General features: G+C 41.5%; 1 protein-coding gene across 1 annotated transcript; it reads right to left on the reverse strand.

The window, feature by feature from the left end:
- Positions 1-616: 616 nt before the first annotated feature.
- Positions 617-24,364, reverse strand: LOC108922618 (nuclear receptor subfamily 5 group A member 2-like). Its single transcript, XM_018732841.1, has 7 exons — positions 24,339-24,364; positions 23,326-23,444; positions 22,889-23,030; positions 21,251-21,921; positions 11,446-11,565; positions 10,968-11,115; positions 617-870 (listed from the first exon to the last, which is right to left on the reverse strand). The coding sequence occupies exons 2-7, from the start codon at positions 23,425-23,427 to the stop codon at positions 617-619; spliced, it is 1,437 nt and encodes a 478-aa protein (XP_018588357.1). The 5' UTR covers positions 23,428-23,444; positions 24,339-24,364.
- Positions 24,365-24,949: the final 585 nt, after the last annotated feature.

Genomic DNA, 24,949 nt, shown 5'->3' on the forward strand with positions numbered 1-24,949 from the left:
CTCTTATGTGGACGTCTCGATATTCCCCCCAGGTGTCGGCTTGGCCTTCGTGAGGAGACCTCCGAAGTTCCGTCTTCAACTTATCTGGCTTTCCTTTAGCCTGAGCATTACACCAGATTTATTAAGTCTTTCATTAAAGAGAAGTAATGTTACATTCACTGTTGTTAAACAGAAATAATATTTCTTTCATTTTTGTCACCAGGATCTGCATACCATAATATGCAAAATAGATTTTTTTCTTTATCAATAAATTGTAAAATATGGCCATAAAAATTTGAAGCATCAGTAGATTTTCACGTCATCACTTAGTTGCACATTTATTAAATGATAAATAATGAAGAGTTGCACTGGGGATTGCTGTATGGACTCGCTGGTTTCTTGGCATATTGCAGGGGGGGGCTAGTATGAAAGGGGCGGGGCAAGGCAGCGGCAGGAGGAGGTGTGGCAGCACTATGATTTCAGGACTGCTGCACAGCTCTGTGTGAAGAAAGATGAGCTGATGTGGGCAAGTGGCTCGCTCCCGGCCCTCGTTCAGGTGTGTAGAATCTCCATGAGGTCAGGTTGGATAGTGGTGGTGGGGAAATGGGGCAGAGCTTCACAACCAGGGGGCAGAGCTTTACACACAGGCCCTCTTGGCGTGCAGCATCTCAATGAGCAGGTTGTTGCAGGGCACCTCGCCGCTCAGGTGCTTGTAGCACAGGTAGTCCTCAGCCTGGACGCTGAGTGCCCGCAGCTCGGGCAGCCGCAGCAGCAGTTGGCCAAACTTGTCCAGGAACTGCGGGTAGCTACACACGGTGTACTCCAGCAGGGTGGCGTTCACCTGCTCCTGGACACTCTCCACAAATTGTTGGTTCTCCAGGAGTTTCACATCTAAAGGACCCGTGAGAGAAAAAGAGAAGGTCACTGTTACAAACACACCCAAACAAGGGCACGTTGCCTTTCACATGCAAGCAAATACACACTGTTTGTAACTTGGTTTACCAATACAATTAAGCCTCAATCCATAAAAGATTAATAATACGGTACCTTGATTTACGTTCTGTCCGGATGTATTTTAGCTGTATCTGAGTCTCGGATGTAGCTATAATACAGCTAAAACAAATAAAAATGCTTACGACTATTTAAAAAAAATGTATTAAACTTCACACTGTATTAAAATGAAAACTAACTAAAAAAGAATGTGTTGTCTCCATAAATTCCTTTTCAATTCTGATAGCTGACTGATTCATGTGTAATATTCATCTTCTTGCTACTGATCATTGGCTCTCAGGAACACCAGACACAAGCTGTAAATACAGTGGAAGAGAGCTGAACTACAATAATCCCAGACTCGTATTTTGTTTGAGAGATATGTATCACTTTGGAGAAAAGAGTCTGCTAAATGAATAAATGTAACTGTAAATGCAAATGTAAATTATTTTTATTTATTTTTTATAAAGTGCTCTTCTCACGCAGTGACACAGAGCACTTTAACACAGGCATACAGCAAGAAAAAATGATACAAACAAAGAAGACAGTCGACTAATGGCTACCATAGTGAAGAACTTATAGAGCTATAAGTATACCTACTGGCCACCGGGGAAAGGAACAAAAACTCCCAACTGAAGGTTGAGGGAGGAAAAAAAAAAAACCTCTGGGGGTCCACGGGCCAGTGGTTGCCCACCCCTCCTGGGCATTCTAGAAAATAACAATTTGTAAGCCAGTGTTTAACAAGTAATTATAATGTTGGTAAATGGCATCTTGGATCCCCAGCTCGGTATGGAACGTCTCGATCGTCACAGTAGATGAACATCACCATCTGTCAGCACGGGATTCGTCTGTCACCACTGGCCGGCCTTCTCAGGTCTTATGTAGCGAGGTAGTGCTCAACGAGAACATAGGACAGAGTTAGTAATTTGTTACTTAAGTAAATTTAAAATGCATTTTTGTAAAGGTGAGAAAATAAATAACCAAAGCAGGTTGAATTACATTAAGAGGTGGAATGCCTGAGTGAACATATAAGTCTTAAGTCGGGATTTGAAAACAGAAATAGACGGGGCATTTCTAACAGTAACTGGTAGACTATTCCACAGTTTAGGTGCTCTATAACTAAAGGCGCGACCTCCTACTGAGGTCTTATTGATCACAGATACTTTAAGGTAACCTGCATCTAGTGAACGGAGATATCGTCCTGGGATATAAAGATTAATGATCTCACGAAGGTAAGCCGGAGTAATGCCATGTATTGCCTTATTGATCAAAAGAAGGATTTTATAATCAACTCTATAAGAGACCGGGAGCCAATGCAAGGATTTAAGTACCGGTGTTATATGGTCGTACTTCCTACTTCTAGTAACAATTCTCGCAGCAGCATTTTGTACCAACTGTAGCCTGGATACAGTCTGGTACGGACAACCCGACAATAAAGCATTACAGTAATCCAGCCTGCTGGAAACAAAAGCATGAACCAGTTTCTCAGAATCCCCTTCTACAAAGGAATCGCCGCATTTTAGCCTTGCTTCTTAATTGAAGGAAGCACGACTTAGTCAAAGCATTTACATGCGATACAAATGACAGCTTTCCATCCAGCAGGACACCCAAATCCTTGACACAATCCGGACGCTTGAAAGTAATACCATTTGTTGTAAAGATTGGTGTGATTATGTCGAGAGTTTTAGCATCACCACCCACCACAAGTACCTCTGTTTTACTGGCATTTAGAGATAAATTATGGATGAGTAATAATTTTTTTTTACACTGGTAAAACAATTAGCTAACGACACAACATGTGATGGATCTTCAGGCTTGAACGATACATAAAGCTGTATGTCATTGGCATACGAATGGAAATTAACATTGTGCTTGCGAATAATATCAGCCAGTGGTAACATATAAAGTGAGAACAGTAATGGACCCAACACAGAGCCCTGTGGCACACCATACTGAACCGTAGTAGAGATGGACAGGATGCTGTCATCAGATTTCAATACAAATTGTTCATGGTTAGCTAAATACAATTCAAACCACTTCAGAACAGTACTTCTTAGTCCAACTAGGTTTCCAAGTCTACTCATTAGGATACTATGGTCTACAGTATCAAACGCAGCACTCAAGTCTAGTAACATAAGAATAAAAATCTGACCAGCATCAGAAGAAATGAGAATATCATTAACAACATGTGTAAGTTCTGTGACCAGTGCGGAAACCAGACTGAAATTTTTCACATATATTATAGTGATTAAGATATTTTACAATTTGCGATGCTACGATTTTTTTCTAGAATTTTGGATAAAAACGGTAAATTGGAGATCGGTCTATAATTACATGGGTTATTACAGTCCAGATCCGATTTCTTTAGTAGGGATCTAATAACTGCAATTTTAAGAGATTTTGGAACACAGCCATTTAGTAACGACGTATTAACAATATTAACAATAGGTTCTGCAAGCACAGAAACTGTGGCTTTCAGTAATTTAGTGGGGATTGGGTCTAAAGGACAGGTAGTACTTTTCATAGAGCGAATTAGCACGGTCATTTTTTCTACAGTTATTACGTCGAAGTTACTAAGATGGTGCGGACAACTAATATCATTGTCAGAAGCCCTTATGTTTGCTAAAACCAAACTAGAAGGCACTATGGATTTGCGGATATTCACTAATTTATTATTGAAAAACGAAATAAATTCATCATTAGTAATGGTAGCAGAAATACATTGTTTATCTTTGTGTTTACCAGTTAAGTAAGCGATGGTATTAAATTAAACAGGAAGTGAGGGTTCTTGTGATTTTCATCAATTAACTTTGCGTAGTATTTGGATCTGGCATGAAAAAGTGCCTTTTTATATTTTTTTAGACAATTGGACCAGGCTACATGATAAACGTTTAGTTGAACGCCATTTACGCTCTAATTTATGACATTCTAACTTTATTGCACAAGTTGATTCGTTGAACCATGGCGAGTTTCTTACAGTTCGAATAAGTTTAGTTTTTGGTGGAGCCGCAGAGTCTAGGGCAAATTTTACCACCGAATTATAATTTAGAGCCATCTGATCAATATCTACACTCGTTCCTGAATCCGAGCTTCTAATTTGGCCTCGGTGGTAAGTTGGGAATGTTTGTTTTAATGTATTTTAAGTTTCTGGTGCAAACGTTCCTATCACTAAGTTTAGTTAAAAGCTGTGGCCTTATAATAGTTTGAATGTTTTGGCTGCACTTAACGCTTTTATTTAAAGTTTTTAGGCCCACACTGGACAAGGCACAAGAAACCCCATTACATGAGAAATGACTACTGGTATCAGAACAAGCAACAGACCCATCAATACACGAAGCTGCTAAAGGAGATGATCCATGGACCATGAGTCAGTCCTGCAACTTGCAGGCCAAGTTCTGGGACAAAACAAATGAACCCCTCCAGTTGAGGTGTACACCATCACGCGTAAAAAACCTGGGCCTTTCCCAGAAATCATCCTAGTTATTAACAAATGATATACGATTACAGCGGCACCACGTCTCCAACCACCTGTTAAAAGACACCAATCTACTGCACTATGTCCCCCATGAAGAGTCTAGGTAAAGGACCAGACACTATTAGATTACAACATTTCCTTCTGGCCTTGTTACACATAGAAATAAATTGGCTCTTTAACACCTCAGACTGTTGATAACAAATATCATTACCACCAACATGCACCATCATAGTCGACACGGCATTATCGGGCAGAGAACTGGCACGAGCCGCCATGTCGGACACATGTACGCGTGGGAAACATTTTACCTTTACATTTTGATTCCCAGGCCCCCGAACCTTAACATTTCAGACAGCTGAATCCCCCAAAATGAGCACATTATTATTATTACTATTATTATTATTATTATTATTATTATTATGTGAACTGCTTAGAGCCGAAAATCTATTTTGGGTTTGGACGGGAGAAACCGAACCAGAAACCCGTAGCTTAGGCTTCGCTTTATTCGACTTCTTACTCCGAACCGTAACCCAGTCGCCGTGAGAGCGCTCCGGGGTACCTGGCTTCTTGTTAGTTGTACTGGGGCCTGTAAGTGTCGACGCCGAGTTCGATACTACGGAGGCATCAGGACACACCGAGTCCAACCAACTCTCCGTTTCTCGTATAGAAATCAAATTCTTAATGCGCTCTAAATCGCGGACCTTCCGCACCACGTCATTATTTATTACGCATTTTGAGCAAATGAAATGTTATACAATGTCAGCAGGTGCAACCAAACAAAACATGTTACATGATACACAACACACAGGTATGCCATCAGACGATACATTCAGGATAGAACTTACGTCGAACAGGGACTCCATTCTTTCCAAAGACGCCGTCTCAGCCTTGGTATCAGCACTTGCCAACTTGCCGCTAACTTTAACATTATGTAGTGTATAACGATTCTTAAAGCGACTAAACCATCTGCAGCTAGAGATAAATTCTACATTGTATTCGGGTCCTGCCTTCACTTCCAGCATCTCAAATAAACTTTTTGCCTTAGCCATGATGGTCATGGTGCTGAGAAGGATTCGCTTTTGTGTTTGATCTTCGATCCACGTGCTCAGCAACTTTCCCGATATTGGGCCCTTCCTCATCTTCGTCAATCTCGTAGCCTTCATGGAAGTAGATCCCTTTACCACTTGAAGAATTTTTTCTTTGCTTTTCAGGATTGTCGTGATGGTCAAGTGTGACTTCTGGAAATCACGTGCGATAGCGTTGACGGGTTTTCCACCTTCATACTACTTAATACTCTTCGCCTTCTCATCCAGATCAATGCTCTTTCATATCTTCTTCCTGCTACTATCACTAGGGCTGGTTGAGCTGCATTTTGGACCCATTATGAACTTAAGGGTGGATGATTTATAAAACCTTGAATATTGAGACAGGATAATGGAACAAGATACACTGGGTAAACTTGAATGAACGAGATGCTGGCCTGCTGCGGTGATGCCGCTGATGCGTGATCACACACGTTTTTTGTGCAGTACTGTACTGTACAGTAAACTTTGTTATTTTGTTAATAAGGTAATAATGATTGAAAGTACATTACAATAACCTTAAAACATAAACCAGTTACATAGGTGTTTATTATGACTTAAAACATATGTATACTGTATTATAGACTATAGGTAATTTAATATCGTACGCCCGGCAGCACAGTCACCTCTCTGGGCAATCACGTGTGTGCGTATGGCTGCTTAAAAGCCGTTTGCATCTGCTACGTCCCATCCATCCATCCATCCATCCATCTTCCTCCGCTTATCCGGGACCGGGTCACGGGGGCAGTAGTCCAAGCAGAGCCCCCCAGACTTCCCTCTCCCCACACACCTCCTAGAAATTATGCACCTAGAAATTCTGTCCATGAAGATAATGAACAGAATCGGTGACAAAGGGCAGCCCTGGCGGAGTCCAACATGCACCGGGAGCAGGTCTGACTTACTGCTGGCAATGCAAACCAAGCTCCTGCTCTGGTCATACAGGGAACGAACAGCCCGTAGCAGCGAGCCCTGAACCCCATAATCCCAAAGTACCCCCTACAGGATGCCACGAGGGACACGGTCGAATGCCTTCTCCAGGTCCACAAAACACATATGGACTGGTTGGGCAAACTCCCATGAACCCTCCAACACCCTAGTGAGGGTATAGAGCTGGTCCAGTGTTCCACGGCCAGGGCGAAAACCGCATTGCTCCTCCTGAATCTGAGGTTCGACTATCGGTAGGATTCTCCTTTCCAGTACCCCAGCATAGACTTTCCCAGGGAGGCTAAGGAGTGTGATCCCCCTATAGTTGGAACACAATCTCCAGTCCCCCGTCTTAAAAAGAGGGACCACCACCACGGTCTGCTAGTCCAGAGGCACCGTTCCCGAGCTCCACGCAATGCTGCAGAGGCGTGTCAGCCAAGACAGCCCCACAACATCCAGAGACTTGAGAAACTTGGGGCGGATCTCATCCACCCCTGGAGCCTTGCCACCGAGGAGTTTTTTGACTACCTCAGCAACTTCAGCCAGGGTAATGGATGAGTCCCCCTCCGAGTCCCCAGCCTCAGCTTCCTCTACGGAAGGCGTGTCGGAGGGATTGAGGAGATCCTCAAAGTACTCCTTCCACCGCCTGAGGACATCCTCAGTTCAGGTCAGTTGAGGCCTCTGTGACAGGGGCCTCCGCCAAACGTTCCCAACAGACCCTCACTATGCGTTTGGGCCTGCCAGGTCTGTCCAGCTTTTTCCCCCGCCATCGAATCCAACTCACCACCAGGTGGTGATTAGTTGACAGCTCAGCCCCTCTCTTCACCCGAGTGTCCAAGACATATGGCCGAAGGTCAGAAGAAACGACTACAAAGTTGATCATCGACCTCCGACCTAGGGTGTCCTGGTGCCAAGTGCACTGATGGACACCCTTATGCATGAACATGGTGTTTGTTATGGACAAACCATGACTAGCAGAGAAATCCAATAAGAACTCACCACTCGGGTTCAGGTCAGGGAGGCCGTTCCTCCCAATCACGCCCCTCCAGGTGTCACTGTCGCTGCCCACGTGGGCGTTAAAGTCCCCCAGTAGAACGACAGAGTCCCCAGTGGGAGCGCTTTCCAGCACGCCCCCCAGGGACTCTAAAAAGGCCGGGTACTCTGCACTGCCGCTAGGCGCATAAGCACAAACGACAGTGAGAGACCGTTCCCTAACCTGAAGGTGCAGGGAGACGACCCTGTCATTCACCGGGGTTGACTACAACACATGGCAGCTGAACTGGGGGGCTATTAATAAGCCCACACCCGCCCACCGCCTCTCATCCTGGGCAAAGCCAGAATAGTAGAGAGTCCACCCTTGGTCGAGAAGAGTGGTTCCAGAACCCAAGCTGTGAGTGGAAGTGAGCCCGACTATATCTAGATGGTATCTCTCAACCTCCTGCACTAGCTCAGGCTCCTTCCCCGCTAGTGAGGTGATGGATTCCAAGTCCCAAAAGCCAGAGTTGGCGCCTGAGGTTTGGGTCGGCCGGGCACTTGGCCCCGACCACCGCCCAAATCACAATGCACCGGCCTCTCTGGCAGGTGGTGAGCCCATCAAAGACCTGCTACGTCCTGCTGTCTGAAATCCTTCTTTAATTTCCATCATTTTCTTATGGGACCACGGACGTATAAGTGAATGGATGTAGTTCAATAGGACGTTATGCGGGGTATGACTGTATAAATGTTTGAGTGTTCTTTACTGCCATCTATGGACTTGGTAGGTAAACTGAAACTGTACTCGCTAGGCAACAGAAAATAAGGAAAAGAAGAAAATTCAATTTAAAAACAAACAGTTTAAAACTTTATAATATGAGGATTCAGTGAATATTAATTTATTGACCTGATGCTTTTGTCAAAGGTCAGTTATGGTTTCTATTAGGTTTCTGTACTTAGCCTTTTATACCGACTCACCTATTTGTACAGCAGAGCGAATTTTCTTACCTGCAACACTGTGAGAATGGCCCACATCAAGTGACATTATGGGACAAAAGGCTGTCTCTCATGAAGCATTGAGTGCCCTTGCAAAATTACTAGGTAAATGTATTACTTTTATTAAATAAGGCAGGGTGTACTTCATAAACTCCAAAGGTAACTACGGTCCTTCAACAGGTGTAAAAACACCTAAAGTCAAAGCCGGGAGAATCAGATATAAAAACACTCTATGTACTGTGTGCACACCTGAGTTCTGAAAAAACTACAACTAAAACCTAACCCTAATTTGGCTTAACCCAAACTCTAATCCCTAACCCTAAACCTAGCTCTAACCTGACCTGCCCCTGTAAGTGAGTACAAAATCAGAACATGAACCTTGTTGGGTTCTGACTGAGCTTTGGATTGGTCCGTGAAGGCTTTTGGTACATCAACAAGTGTATTTCGTGGTAAGTGCGATTCTCTGCTACAACATTCGCTGATGTGTGTGTGAATGTATGTGTATGTATGTGTGTGTGCATTTATCGTGTCTTGTGTGGGCGGATGTGTGTGCAAACAAAGGCTGCGCACACTGGCTCTGTGCTATGAGCAGGACAATGGCTGCCTTTCACTAATGGGCTCCTTTTCAGGATCAGCTGGGTGCTCGCAGATTAATTAAATATTTTGAAAAATCTTTTCTCTGCTGTTAAAGGGCGAGAGCAGATAGGCCTGATACATTGTGACCGAGCTGAGCGAGAGGAAGAGAGGGAGCGGCAGCTAGGCCAGCGAGGGAGCACACGACGGAGTGGAAAAAGGAGAGGAGGCGGACATTCCCAGCTTCTTAAGAGGGAGCGAGGCAGAGAGCAGCGGAGATACAACAAGTGTCTGCGAACACACACAAACACGCTCCAGAGTATCCCTGAGGCCTCAAGTGCTCTTGTTGCTCAAAGGCCCCTTTGTCAGCGGCGCGCGAGCGCTAAATTGCAATCGCTCAAGGGAACGTGGGCGATAAAAGCCTAATTTTCCAACCTTGCCAGTGTCAGTTGGGGGAAAATAAATGATTGGTCAATCGATCGGGGCCCCATTGACTGTGCCAGGAGACAAAAGGACGCACTCGTCGCTCTTTCACACAGCCACCGTTTTAATTAAAACCAATTAGCTGCTAAACACAGAGCCACATGCACTAAACTAACTGCGTTTTCATACAAAAATGCCCCGAGATCAACCAATGTTTAATACTTAATATTAATTAGTATTAATTATTTACTATCCTTTTAATTAGAATATTTATTCATTATTTCTTTGTGTTGTTTAATTTTTATTTTATTACTTACTTGAAAATAATTTGAAAATTAGGGTGAAGTGTCAAGCACGATGACTTAAAATGAAGTCAAATGATGCAGAACTGGAGTTTGGCATACATGGACCAGTGTGTGAAAGTCAGCGTTGTGTTAGAGCAAAAACAAAGAATAGTCCAGAATAGCGCACCCAAAGCCCATTATTCTTATAACTTATTTATTATTTATTAATTTTGTTGATACTTCTCTCCATAGCAACTTACAATGCAATGTTTGTACACTAAGCTACTTAAAAATAATTCTCCCATTAATACAGCAGTGTAATTTTTACTGTATCAATTCAGGGTAAGTACTCTGAGTGTACTACAGCAGTAGGTGGAATTTGAACATCGGTCCTTCAAATGCAAGGCAGCAACTTTAAGTCCTGATGCTCTCTAACCTGTCCATAGCTTCGCCCATGGCCCTGCCCCTCATTAAACGAATTGCAAAAACTGTCCACGTCATCACTTTTCATTAAGATGGTGTATGTATACCTGTAAATCATTTTTGTCCTTGTGCCTTCTACACAGCTTCTGTTCCTTCTCCATGAGTTGTGTGATTCTCAGATAAAAGCAGAGGTGTGTGTAATGAATTATAAGGATGAAGTATACTGGGGCAGCAGTACCACTGGTATATCACAGCTCCTGGATTGTGGGTTCAAATCCAGCTCCATCTGTGTGGAGTTGGCATGTTCTCCCTATATTTTTATGTGTTTCCACCCACAATCCAAAGACATCTGTGAACTGGAGACTCTAAATTGTCCTTACTTGGTGTGTTACACTGCTCTGTAGTGTACATGGGTAGATAACTGTACATAAGTTAGTGTAGTGTATGTGACATTGTAGGTGGCTTTGGAAGAAGGTGTCAACAAAACAATAGGAGTTTAAAAGGGAAGGGAAGCCAGACGGAAAGCAGAACAGAAGGTGGAAGTTACAGATGCAGTTGTAAAGGCTGCAGGTTTGAGTCCTGTGGTGCCCTTATTGTACGTAACCAAAGATGCTCCTTATCAGAGAATTCATACCTACCTGTGAGAGGATAGTAGCTTAACAGTTATACAGCTGGATGATTACTATTTTTATTATTTAGTTCTATGTATGTTCAAAAGTATGAGATAAGTTTTATTAGGCTATATTAAGGTAAGGCTCAATATTAATAGCATTATGATTTCTGCTACTTTACTTTTTGTTATTACTGAAACAAGGAGAAAAGCAGGGAGGTGAAGGAGTCACTCACCGGGGTTGAAGAGGATGAGGAACTTGAGACAGGCGATCTCTCTACGGTCTACCTGCAGACCTTGTAGCTTCCCCACCAGCTCCTGGCTCCTCTGCACTAGGTTGCTGAGGGTGGCCCCTGCCTGGGCTGTGAAGGGGGCGATCTCCGCCTGGGTGTATGGGAAGGCCTTTAGGGGCTCATCGACCGACAGAAAGTCACAGTTTCACATACACGGACATGTGACACAGCAAGAAAATCAAAGAAGGTTGGAGAGATGCTGTTTCTGAGAATGTGTAAGGATGCATTTGCGTGTGTGCGTATGTTTAAAAGTGTGTGTAAAAGTGTATGCCTTAACTTGTAAATGAGGATACATACTGATACGTGTTTTAATGGAGAAGCACTGATGGAGTTGTGAGTGGGGTACTGGGTGGAACTCTGGTTGAGGCTGTGGGCAGAGTTTGGGGTTGGCCCCTGGGCGGGTCTCTGGTTTATCACTTACCTCCTGACCTGTGACCAGCAGCAGGCTGTCTTCCTTGCCATGCCGCAGCTGTCTGGCAATGTGGTCCAGGACCAAAAGTTCGCTCCAGCAGTTATGCAGAAGCTTCATCTGGTCTCCAACCTGCAAAGAGATGGAGGGACATTTACATTTATACAGTATACCCAATCATATATTCATATAGACATGTAGAGTATACACACACACACGTATTAATATGCACATATATAGCTCATATTCATGAAAATATTGGTATGCATTCACATACTGAGCACATATTTATAATCGGTTTTGTACCTTTTCAAACTTGCCCACTGTGCATTCTAAGATATACAGTGGAGGCTTTCTTTAACTGTTCCAAAAAAACTGCTCTTAAAGAGGAGATGCTGATTACATAAAGAAATGAGAAACCTGCGAAGAACTTCTGCAGTCATTGACCATATTTTTGAAATTGCTCAGGTGAATGAAAAAATAGCACGTCATTAAGAAAACACATACATGCAACACCAAGCCGCTTTTGTTGCAGTGTTGCTTAGCAACTGCAGCATTCTTTTTCAAGCGACTCTCTTTGACTGACTTGACCATGAGCACCATATGTTCCAAAAATACTGCTCTCAAAAATACACCACTCACGTACAGAACATATTTTTTAAAGGAGGAGATGCATCTTCATTCCGGACATCTTACATGAAGCCATTGAGCATAAAATACATTCTCCTTTTGTTACGACTCACTGTTGCTATGGCAGACAGGACCAAAGACGGATATGGACAAATACAAGACATAGAACAAAATCTTAAGCCACAGAGTGTTTTTCTTTGTCATCCAGCCTGCAGTTGCACCTTGTGGTTTGTCTATCAAAAGACTGGTCAAATAAAGGAGACAATTAAAGTTAAAATATGTAAAATGATGATCAAGTGCAATTACAATAATAGCTACCCGATGCCATATAATAAATACAGGCTTCCACTGCATAACAAACATCGCTTGTTCCGGAAAATGTACTTGTACATGAATTCTCATTAAAAGCTCTTCATTACCATTAATTTAAATGTGGAGAAATAGCGTTCTTGAGCTACATGAGATTCACCCATTTTTTTCACCGTACAAAATTCCTGCTTTTTACACACAGAGAAAATTAAACTCAAAACCCATGCAAGTCCAGGATATCACAACTGTTCTGGACACATTCAGAATCCAGGCTTAAGATCTAAATGTACAAAATCACATATGCAATAACACATTTGCATGCTTCTTTTTTTCTGCTTGCTTTCCCGCTTCCCCCTCATCATTAATGACTTTTTTCTTACTTCGTTTTGTTGCTTTATTCTGTTGTTATTTTGTTTTTGTTGTGTTTAAATGCTAATATTTACCGTGAATTTCTTTGTTTTAGAAGTGTAACCCATACATCTTCCTTCTTCATTGTAAAGCACATTGAGCAGCTGTTTTTAAAGGCACTATGTAAAATAATGATTATTACTATTAGAACATTACTTGGCAATGTACTTTTCATAATGCGGTTACTCTGTTCACTAGTAACGTTTGTAACACCTGAATAATTTGATTGTGAATAATTTATTATGTCAAACTTAGGGTACAAGTTACATCTGCTTGTAAATGAGAATTCTCGTAATATGATTATTTGTTATATGAGAATAGACTCTACAGGAATCCTGTTATTCAGAACCACAGAGTGTGATGCCAGCAAGATGCACAGGGGCCCTCCACAGCACCTCCAGCCCCCAAAACCCTCCACAGCAGGCCTCAGTCTGTCCTCCCCCACCACACACGCCAGTCCAGCAGATTTATGAGGGTCAGGAGTGACCTCTCTCTGCCCGTGTCCATCAATTTCAACAAGGGGCCTCCCCACAACCCTATTACTCTCTGTGCTGAAGGCCAGCTCAGTGCGTAACTCTCCTGCAGGTGACATCCACATAGCATCTTTGCAATGACAGTTGCCGCCACTGAAGCGAGCAAACTAATTTTTCAGGCCAGATGGGTGACAGAATCACTGCTCCTTAAATGAAACTGTAAATCTGCCCTGTAAGGAAGTCAATCCCCGGCTGGGCAAGGGCATGACATCCACCGGTGATGTCTTGTTCTGCTGTTTCCTCCTGCCAACGGCGGCCCAGGGGGTTGATGGGTATTATGCTTAACGTAGCAACCCAGGTGAGAGCGTGACTTCCTCTAGGTTGTCTTTTCTTCCCACACAAACAATTATTGTGCTTTAAACCACTCCACATTAACTACTTTTACAATCTGACAATGTGGGAGTTTTTATATGCACAACATTCTCCACAGCTTGAGCAAATTAGCCTGTAACACACTTCATTAAGCACTAAATACAACTGTGTATACATAAAATTAGCTATTCATGATCTTGAACACTTACTAATTTGTCTGATATTTTTTTCTCAAAACAAATTGTATTAGGCTGATTACACTGATTTACCCATTTATATAGCTGGGTAATTTTAATCAGTTCAGGCCAAATACCTTGTTCATTGGTACTATAGTAGGAGGTGGGATTTGAACCTGGTCCTTCGATACAAAAGGTGGAGGTGGTAATGACCGCATCACCCGTTGCCCCCCTACAGTTGAAACTATCGATGAGAAACTATGTTTCTAACACTAAAATTACTTTTTTAAAGAAAATTTTGGTTAATCCCTTAAATGAGAGATGAGCTGATAAAAACTGTTAGAGGTGCTGTACTCTGTATCTGTAACTATTCAACATGACATAGTTACATAAATAATAAAAAAGGTACACTTTCAGGCATAAATAAAATATAGTTTTTTCATGACAACAAATTCATGTCCCAGTGAGTCAAATGTCAATTTCCTTGACAGTATCATCTACTATAGCAAAGATTTGTTCAAACATATTTTGAGAAAATCTATAGGGCATGCTAAACTTTACACAGGTTTCTAGAGCAGTGCTAATGGACATTGTTTCACAGGGTAAAACCTGTAGGGCATCCTCTCAGTTGCCATCATGCCTATCTCAGTCAGCTCTAAGAGGCCATGTGTCTGCTTCAGGTAAATAAACCTGCAGGTCACTTCCTGGGCCAGGATCACCACTCCATTCTCCCACAACATGGAGATCAACACACCTGTCTAGTGTGGAGACAAAACAAAAGGTGTGCAGAACAACCATCAGCGATGCATCAATGTCTCCCAGCAAACAGCCTGGATGGGTACTAATGCAACAAGCAAATGCGGCGATTCCCACTGTATAATATACTAGCAGCTTCACCATTCATCCTTTCCACTGAAACATAAGCACTTTAAGTGTTCAGTTTCTCCACTGCGATTCCACGTGTAAATTGATAATGGCGAATTTCATGCATGTTTAACACGTACAAGTGTATATGAAAGTATGCAGCATATCAAAATGCCCTCAAATATCAATGCGCATGGATGCTGTGGTAACTATTTCATGTCATTTAGTGCACTGTTAACAGGTGGAAAAGCATTAGTGAACAAATACATGGATAGCAACTGGTGTAGAAGTTAGGGTTCCTGCTTTGCACTTGAAGGACCCAGGTTGTAATGCCACCTCTTGCTGCAGAACCCTGGAGCAAGGTACTTAGACTTACACTGGACCATCTTTTTTTCCCAAAGGGTCCGCTTCAGTAAGCCAACATCCTTCATCATCAGTATGTAAAAGGCCCGTCATACGAAAATAAGGGACCTGCTGTAAGATGGGTGTGGTTGCCAGTAAGTGGGGACAGGTGCGTGTATGATGCTACCTGAGGGATATCAGCTCGGGCGGGGTTTGGGGTGAAGTAGGGGGCACTGCGGCGGGGTCTGGCATTATTTTGTATGGCATGTGTGGAGAGGGTCAATCAGCACTATGCCCCCCCACACCACCACTACCAGCCGCACCCTTTCCCCAGTCAAAGAGTGTTTCGGCACGGGACTGTGTGCGTCTGTCCTCCCACACACTGGGCAAACAGAGTGGCAGGAGCTCAAAAGTCATGATGTGAACTTTACAGCTGTGGAAACATGGGTCCAAAGCAGATCAACTCAAGTCATTCAAACTGAACAACAAGTCCCATGTGGGTCATTGCTTGTAATGCTTTTAGCAATGTTAAAACCTACAGACTTACCCTGGACTTTGCTCAAGCCAATGAGCAGTTACAGGACTCAATAAATTATAACACACCCTTCCCCCTCTTGAAAATCTGTTCATATGGTAGGCATCCAGACACCTTAGAAGTAATGCACAGTATTTCTTAAAGGAAATAACCTAATGTGGTATTGTATTTACTAATTAATGTAGTATAAACAACGAGCGCATCTTATCAAACTATTTACCGCTGCCACTGCGTTTCATAAAGCACTGTCATTGGTGCAGTTTGACATGACTTAAGGGGTGTGTTATGGATATTCTTCCAGCAGAGTTTCAAGTCAGGTTTCATGACGATTTTTACATTTATGTACAAAACAAGCACAGCATTAATTTTTACAGGATATTTGTGAGCTATTTAAGGGATGAATGTGTATAGAAGGCATAATCTAAACGGAATGTTCAAGTGGAAAAGAGAAATGTTACAGAGCGAATCATGAATGCAGTATCAGTGGCTGGAGTGAAGACTTTTTGAAGAAAAGTAGAAAAACATGTTCTACCGTACTTTGCATGGTAAATTATAGATATCATCACTGCTTTGTTTATCTCAACACACTTCAGAACTGACAATAAAGATGGGCAAAGGATACACAGTACAGCAGTTCATGAAAAAAATCAATGTATCCACAACTCATTAATTTCATAATGACAGAGAAGAGATGTTTCATGACAAATTTGGTCCACTTATGGACCGAAAAGTCTGAATAACTGGGGAGTCTTATAAAAAAAGGTCTGGGTTTTGAGTCCTGCTTGAGGTGCATTGCGGCGGACTGGCATCCCGTCCGGGGTGTTTCCCCTCCCCTTCCTGCCTTGCTCCGTATGTTCCCGGGTAAGGCTCCGGTTCACCACGACTCTGCTTGGGACGAGCGGTTTCAGACAGTGTGTGTGTGTGTGTGTGTGTGTGTGTGTGTGTGTGTGTGTGTGTGTGTGTGTGTGTGTGTGTGTGTCTTATAAGAAATTTAGAGGTCCAAGTCCAGAAACGGAAATATCTGTAGAACAAACGTCTGCATAACTAAGGAAGCATGTATAATCACACCTTGAGTTATAAATATTTGAGTGACAAATTTCCAGAAATACAAACAATTCCCAATTTATTTGTATTCAATTGCTTTTTTACGCCCTGAGTTGCCGGGTTAGGCTCCGGTTCCCCGCAACCCCGTATGGGACAAGCGGTTCTGAAGATGTGTGTGTGTGTGTGTGGGTGTGTGTGTGTGTGTGCTTTTTTACCACTCTTGTAAAATTTGTCAGATGCACAGTGAAAGTGGCCTGTATTTGCACTTTTCTGCCATTAGTTGGCAGCAAAATTCACTGTAATGTAATAGAAACAACAATAGGACTGCAAGACTGCCAGAAGGTTCTAACAGTGTCGATGGACTTCATAGTTAGTGTTTGGTATTACTAATTTCAGTGATAAATAATAAGATGAGGAAAGCTGCACATGTTTATGGACAACAGGCATTAAAAAGGTTGTGCAGAATTTTTTTTGCCCCACTCCCAAATTCCTTTTAATTTCAGTGTGGGTCAAAGTTAATACAAACATTTAAATAAATATCACACTGCATATTTTTTATCTGTCAGTAGCATTTCCCACACTTTTCCAGAAACCCAAAATAAATGGAGGTATGTGTTAATTATTATGTTTTTTTTTTTCGACTGTATAGATAAAAAGGCTAACTGGAAGGCACCAGAAGATGAAGAAAATCACAGATGCTTATGTAATAAATTGGTCCCATTCTCACCACAAATTTATTGTATCCTCAGTAGTAAATGAGACACATACCTGGTATTTATGGCCAAACACTCTTTAGTATGTTCTCCTGAGGCTATACTTCATTACAATCTTTTGCCACCAGATGCAGAGGAGGAACAGTGTATTTTTTTCATATGTATATAGCAGAACATAATGCAATATCAGGAGATTCAGAATTTTAATTTTCAGTGATTTTAAAATATGCTTAACTTTAATGTTACATCAAGTTAATAAAATATGAGAAAAGTCAACAGACTGGTGTTCCATCCACAATGTTCTGACTCATGCCCAATGCTACCAGTACAGATTCTGCAACACTAAGACCCTGCACTAGATGAGCAGTTGATGAAAATGGAATTAATAAGTCTTACACAAATATTTTAATTTATTACAGCTTTATCTGGGTTTTTTTTAACAGAATGTTACCATTGAGTAAATTGAGAGACTTGTGCATTAATAAGCTTTTATTATTTGTGATGCAATGGTTGGACTAAGTTGAGAGCTCAGGTTTCCAAAAACCATCTGTACATTTTACTGATCTGAGAGAATTCAGACCTAGCCCAGTAATCAACTGCAACAGTTACCAGATCAGCATGCTTTGATGACTCTGAATTGTTCCTGCTTTGGAACTTGTAATCTTTTAACATACGCAGAAATTGGTATGAGTATGGTGCCACTTCCAGATATTTTTTCATTATCATGCCTTTCACTGCAAACCAAACAACATCATAAATAGGAACTTGGAGATAGGCATTCTGACCCCATCCACAGAATGGAATGTAATTACAGTAGGAAGACAAAAAAAAACATAACATGGCTGGGAACACGAGTTCTAGTGTCTGCTGCTTTGTAATTGGATTCAAGTCATGGAGGAACTGCTGTAGAAATTCAGACACCATGCTGCAACCAATGCTCGAAGGCGACAGTGGGCTCACTCGCCCACATTCATGCAATTCACTTTTAATCAACGCTCTGAAAGAAGTTCCACTGCAGCCTCCGTCAGCGTTTATTTTACTCATTGTTGACACCAACACACAGTATTCAGCCCACTAAAACCTGCAAAAATGGATGACTATAGAAACAGCACATTATGTCGATCATTGTGCATAACTGTCTCCTTAGCAAACAAATTAACCACTACTGACGACATTGGCTTGTCAAACACAAATGGCATGAATTTGCTGTGATCGACACAATCCTCACGTAATACAAACAAGATGGGCTTGTCAACAGTTGCAGGTTTTGAAATTTTACTAGATACTAACCATAATTTCTCACATAAAAAGCCAACCATGTGCAAAGAAAAAACAAAAAAAACAACAACTTTCAAATACATAGAGAAAATTGAAACCCTCAGACAGATATTTTTCCAATGGACTAAAAAAATTGTGTAAGAAAAAATTTGACAAAAATTTCTTAAAGCAATTCTCAACACAACCTGCTGACTTATTGTGCAAGTTTCCATTCCAGCGATGGTTCACAAACCAATGTAATCAATGGTGTCAAAAAAAGCAATATTATAGTATTATAAGTGGATTGTTTCAGTGACACAGTGTGAGTGATAATTTAAATAGCAGATAAAGTAGAATAGTGGATAATATAAGATCCATAAATCCTTCCTGAAAAACCCTTTAAAGACAAAATTACCTATAGTTTGAATGATCATTTTTTTGTATTCTTTACCCACAAAAGTGACACCCATTTATGTCAGAACATTACTCAGTCTCAAAAGTAATTAGTTGTCATAACACAACATAACATGCCAGTTTCCCTTTATTAATCACTCTGTGATGCTTTATGACTGTCTGCTTGCACAACTATAGATCTTTTGTAGTTATTACGGGCCATGCACTTAAGAAACACTCAAACTAAACATAAATACATATGATATTTAGTGTTTATCTATTAAGGCTGCCTTTAAAGAAAAAACTAAAGAGAACGGAGAAGACAAGAAGAAATCAACTAAAACAATGCTAATTAATTCACTCTCACCGAACAAGCTGATATTTGGATTGTTCAAACAGGGACCATGATTACTAGAACTATAACAGGTGAAACTAGCTAATAAAAGGTAGCGGAGGTTGAGACCTTACTACAGCACAAGTCAAACTATAACTGGGAAGAAGGCTGCATGGTGGTCTCCTGGTACCCCGCTGTGGGGAGGAGTATGAAATTCAAATTCTGTCCTTGTATATGTGAAGAAATGCCTCATTAACTGAAAAGTATATGAATAACTACAATCTATGAAATGACACGTAGGGTAACCAGGCCAGATCAAGGCAGCATTCAGGGTAACCATGAATAAGTTTGCGAACCACTGCATTCCAGTGCTCGTATTATCGTGAATGATGGATGCTGCACTTTGTCTGCAAGAAATGACAGTCGCAGAGTTTTGATGACATGACTTGACAGCTTAATGGCTGTTTACAGTGCAGCACATACCTTCTCGGAGCTGATCCCCACATGTAGGTGGCTCAAAAAGGTATATTGGGGTTAGTGTACATGGGGTCAGTGTCAAATGGGTTAGAGCATCCCACTGTCTCCACTCCGCCCTGCCACTTAGCACTGTGTGAGTGTCACAGGGCCTCCTTCTCGGACAAGAGACCTGATCCCCCATGCTCCAGCCAGAGGCATTAATTGTCTGTGTTAGTGTATCAATTCTATTTTCCCTACATCGAGAGAAGGCACAGTTTGCTCGGAGAAATAACTTATACAGAGTGTCACATTTCAGTAATTTCTTTCATTTGTCATCACGGTCCATTCTGCTATACCAAGGTCTGGTTCACATCCTTGACAAAAAAATGAATCTTAAATAATTTTTAAAAATGCACCAGACCACAATATCGTATTGTCTTAACCGTTCACCATGCTTCAAGCACCTCGAGTCAACAAAACGCAACTAGTTTGCTAACACATAGCAGGACCTCACAGGAACTTATCAGATGCAAGGGGCTGTCCAGCTGTCTTCACAAAACCAGCTCGACATAGACAGGGAAGGATACTGAACCTTAAACCAATGAGCCATTTTGATGGCATTTTCAAAGGGAAAACCTCTCAACAAATGTGCACATAAATAAACCCATGGAACTCCTGCTTCAGCCATAGACTTAACATACATTCCCATGCTGAACACAAGTCCAGTGAACAAGGTTTTCGCACAGAAATTCTGGTCTAGCAGTTTACCATGACTAGTGAGGAAGGATAAGTATAACAGATCATGGGTTCCACTAGAGGAACACGGTTCACATGACCAGTGACACAGCATTCTTTTTCTGACTCTGCCTGAATCCATGAGTATGGCTCACCAAAATGAAAAAGGTGCCATATTTGGAGATGACATCTTGGACCAAAAAAAAAAAAACTGACATGAGCTGCTGGTCTTCGATTTCATATATATATTTACTTTGGAAGAAGAAATTGTTGAAGATGGTCAAAAAATTGAAATTTTTGACCTCACCAGAAGGGGGATTCAGAAACATCCCAGTCTTTGCTTCCCCACTCCCATCCACAATTTCCTGTTTCGGAGCTAGGAAGAACGCCCCCACCCATACACCATCCGGAACCCTTGACTGCACACTGTCAAAGCCTCTTTTGGTGCCTACCAAGACAAACTCCCACTTCTACTGATTTTGATTAAAATCAACAGCTACAATTCATTAGTCTACTAGTTAATTATCTGCCAATTTATACCCAGTGAGTTGCTACATAATGCAGCAGGGAAATATTGCGAGAATGTATCGTGCTAATTAACAGCAAAAAGTAGCTGCAGTCTTTTCATTGTCCATTACAATTTCTTGAAATATCAATCAGAGTATAATGATTGAAGTAATTACATTGTGTATATATTTATTGGTGGATGATGGAGCAAACCCACAGATGTGTGCAACATGAGGTGTGTAGTTTGACACTCTTGGACCCCTACTCACCTTGAGCTCTTTGAAGAAGATGCAGCTCCTGGCCCACTCCACAATGGAGAAGAGCGTTTGGTCGGCCATGCGGCACATGAGACCGAACGTGTTGAGCTTCTCATGCTTGCCGCGGCTCGCCTGCTCCTGCTGCAGGTAAGCCACGATCTTGCCTTGCACCTGCAGCTCATCTGGCTCACAGCGCAGGATCTCAAGCAGCAGCTGGGGTGGTGTGCCGGGGGGCTGCGGGGATGCCGTCAGGTAGGTGTCCGGGTGTGAGAACCCGCCGAGTGAGTCTGGTGAGCTTGTGTACTGGTCCGGGTACTCGGACTTGATGGCCCGGCTAGGGAAGGGCGCGTACTGGTACTGGCTGGGCAGTGGGCAGGGGGCAGGGCCGTGTCCCTGCCCAGTCATACCCAGCGCCGGGGGTCCGTAGGTGCCGCGTTCAATGTCTGCATGTGTGACGGGAGCCGGTGTGGTGTGCAGCAACCCCTTGGGCAGCGCCTGGATGCTCTGCAGGCCACCCGTGAAGCCATACTCGGCCTGGATCGGGGACAGCAGCGACTGACTCGACTCCAGCTTGAGCCCGTTGGCCCGTATCAAGGCCTTCTTCTGCTGTTTGAGGGCCCTGTCACGTTTGTACATGGGGCCAAACTTGTTCCTGCCACCCCTCATGCGGTCAGCACGCACCGCTGTCAACAGCATACACACACGCATAGAAACAGAAACACATCAGAAAAAAACTTTAGAAATCATCAGATAGCCTCTTCCACCATAGCATCATTTCCCTCGCTATTATTTTCATTTGTAATATAATATTTGGTCCCATAATAAGCTAACCCATTAGGGCTCTTTTTCGTCGAAAAATCAGGGTCTTGAACTCAAAAGGCAGAAGTTCAGGGGAAAATCCCTCCCTTATTGGAAACTCAGTTGTGGTCCAGTTTCAAATTGGAAATTAACTGCTTGTCTAATCTAATATCTCATCTAAATCATTTCTGAATTTTAATGATAATTTTAATTGAATATCCTGAACAAAACCGTTAAAATTCCGATTAATTCCCCACTCCAGTAAATACACTCCAATGTGCAAGCACCTGTGTGGAATAATAAGCATTCTTCAAAATCTTTGTTTTACCATCAAAATAAAAATGAAGAGATGCTGTCAGTATCAACACACACCTTTAGACGATATCACATTCAAAAGACGGTCATTTTCAGCGTAAAATCATTGCACATAATAACATTTTTAAATGAAATATTATAATATTTATTTTCGAACGTATTTCTATAATCTAATATTCACCAGTCGACATATTAAGCCAAATAACTCAAAAATAAGTGTAAAAAAAAAATCTAATTTATCCCGAATCTAACGAAACGAAATTTGATCAGACAAAACAAAACAGACGCTTGTTTTTTTGTTTACTGTAAAAAAAAAAGTAAAAAAAATGAACGAATGAATGAAACAAACGAAAATGAACGATCTACCTCGCAAAACCATGAAACAGATACACTGCGGTGTGATTTACAAACACTGGAATGAAACATAAATAAATAATAAATAAACATACATAAACAAAACTCTCCGGTGGTTAATGACTGGACTGATTCGATCCCCTGTAATATTATTTTCACTGGACTTATTTCTCGGCCTCCTACCTTCCAGTCTCATGCCGACGTTGAGACATTTCTGAAAGCGGCAGAAAGGACAGCGCTTCCTCTGCGTTTTGTCGATTTTACAGTCCTGGTTTTCGGCGCAGGTGTAGCGCTTGTTGTTCTGCACGGTCCTCTTGAAAAATCCCTGCATCGGAATATTATACAGATTAGCAAAATATAATACAGCAGGATGAACTTATTGACCTCCGGATGAATAGCGCAAAATGTGTCACTCCATATAATATTATTATTATTATTATTATTATTATTTTTTAATTATTATTATTATTATTATCATAAATATTAATAATAAATATTATTATTATTATCATTATTAAAAATTATTATTAATAATAGTAATAATAATAATAATAATAATAATAATAATAATAATAATAATAATAAATAATAATAAAGTTCATCTCAGTTTGTGCAAATACCTTACAACTTTCACAGGTGAGGAGTCCGTAGTGGTACCCAGAGACTTTATCTCCACAAACTGGACACAGCTCTTCTAGCTCAGCCTCGTATGGAAACTCCATCACCTTCAGCGGAACACCTGGAAAAAAAAAAAGCAGCCAATTTCTTCCACGTTTTGTGTTTGTTCTAGTTTTTACTGAAGCGATTGAGAGTTAGGGATTTATATTTGTACAAGTGTCGATATACGTTATACTATATTACACAGCATATATGCTGTGATTTCTTATATTTTCGAATGATGCGGTAAACCATATTGCAGATTTAATAGAAGTAAGACTATCTCGCAGGTTATTTTCTAGGAAATTCTAATATAATTAAATTAAAGTAATTTAAGCATATTATAACTAAAGACAAAAACAAGCGGACTTCTATTTACCACAAGAATTCAAGTGCTAGCAAATAAATTCTCATAAAACCCAGTCAAAAAAAAAAAAGAAAACGTGAAACAGATTACTACACAGAGCTCAAAAAAGAAGCCATGTCTTAAATATGAAACAGTAATTATTACAACAAAATTATTAAGTACATTAAAAAAGTTAGAACAGTGGCCTCTTGAAAAAAAGAAAAGACTACATTTCGAAAAATCATTAAATGTATTATTTTGCTGCCGTCCAGATTATTCTTTAGTAGAAATTATGGTCAATCTGAATGAGAATAACGTGTGTTTTAGAAACAATAACTGTTGTTACTAATCATAATTACGATTTTATTTCCTTGGCGTCCTTTTCTTAACGTTGTTGTTACGAAGTGATAGCAATTAAAATGTGTCACTATGAATAAGAATGTGTGCCTTATTATAAGAGTGAACATAAGAAGAATAAAATAAGTGGAATAAAATATGAAACGTGTTCTGAATCTGAGTTCCTGTCTGCCGGAGCTGAGATGTTCACCACCAGCCAGGTCTTGGACTCTTTAACAGCGGGGTCCACAGGGGTCCACGAGGGTCCACGGGGGGTCCGCCGAGGACCGTTACCTGAGCCGCTGCCCAGCCGCAGGTACTCGTCGTCGCTCTGCTCCTGCATTGGTGCTGTGGAGGGACGCAGCTCGCGCGCGGGTGTCTCCACGCAAGACCGTGTCACGGCGCCGTCTGTCGCGCGCTACCACCGCGCACCACGTGTACACCCGCGCACACCCACGGACACGGGCGAGCTTCCTGTTTACAGGGCGGGGGAGCGCTATTGGCTGGAAGGAACCTGAGCGACGCGGGGGGTGACGATGTGAGCTCAGGTGGGAGAGAGTCTATGATGAGCAGGAGAGGACAGGTCGCGATCGTGGACTCCGAACCACCTATAGCTGCATTTGTGGAACAATAATTTCTATTAGTGATAAGCAACTTTCTCTTATTATTATAATCATAATTATTCTTATCCTTATTCTCATTTTTATTAATAATAACAACAACAATAATAATAATAATAATAATAATAATAATAATAATAATAAGAAGAAGAAGAAGAAGAAGAATGGCCCCTTGAAAAAAATGGCTACATTTCGAAAAATCATAAAATGTATTAATGTATTATAATAATAATAATAATAATAATAATAATAATAATAATAATAAGAAGAAGAAGAAGAAGAAGA

This window comes from Scleropages formosus, unplaced genomic scaffold (assembly GCF_900964775.1).
Source record: "Scleropages formosus unplaced genomic scaffold, fSclFor1.1, whole genome shotgun sequence".
Classification (NCBI taxonomy): Eukaryota; Metazoa; Chordata; class Actinopteri; order Osteoglossiformes; family Osteoglossidae; genus Scleropages; species Scleropages formosus.

Excerpts from the sequence above, each read along its gene's own strand:
- LOC108922618 (XM_018732841.1), bottom strand. The coding sequence starts at position 23,427 with ATGGAGTTTCCATACGAGGCTGAGCTAGAAGAGCTGTGTCCAGTTTGT. Across the intron at positions 21,922-22,888 it reads CGTCGGCATGAGACTGGAAG|CGGTGCGTGCTGACCGCATG; the intron begins GTAGGAGGCCGA and ends TGCTGTTGACAG. Across the intron at positions 11,116-11,445 it reads TGCTGGTCACAGGTCAGGAG|GCGGAGATCGCCCCCTTCAC; the intron begins GTAAGTGATAAA and ends CCATACACCCAG.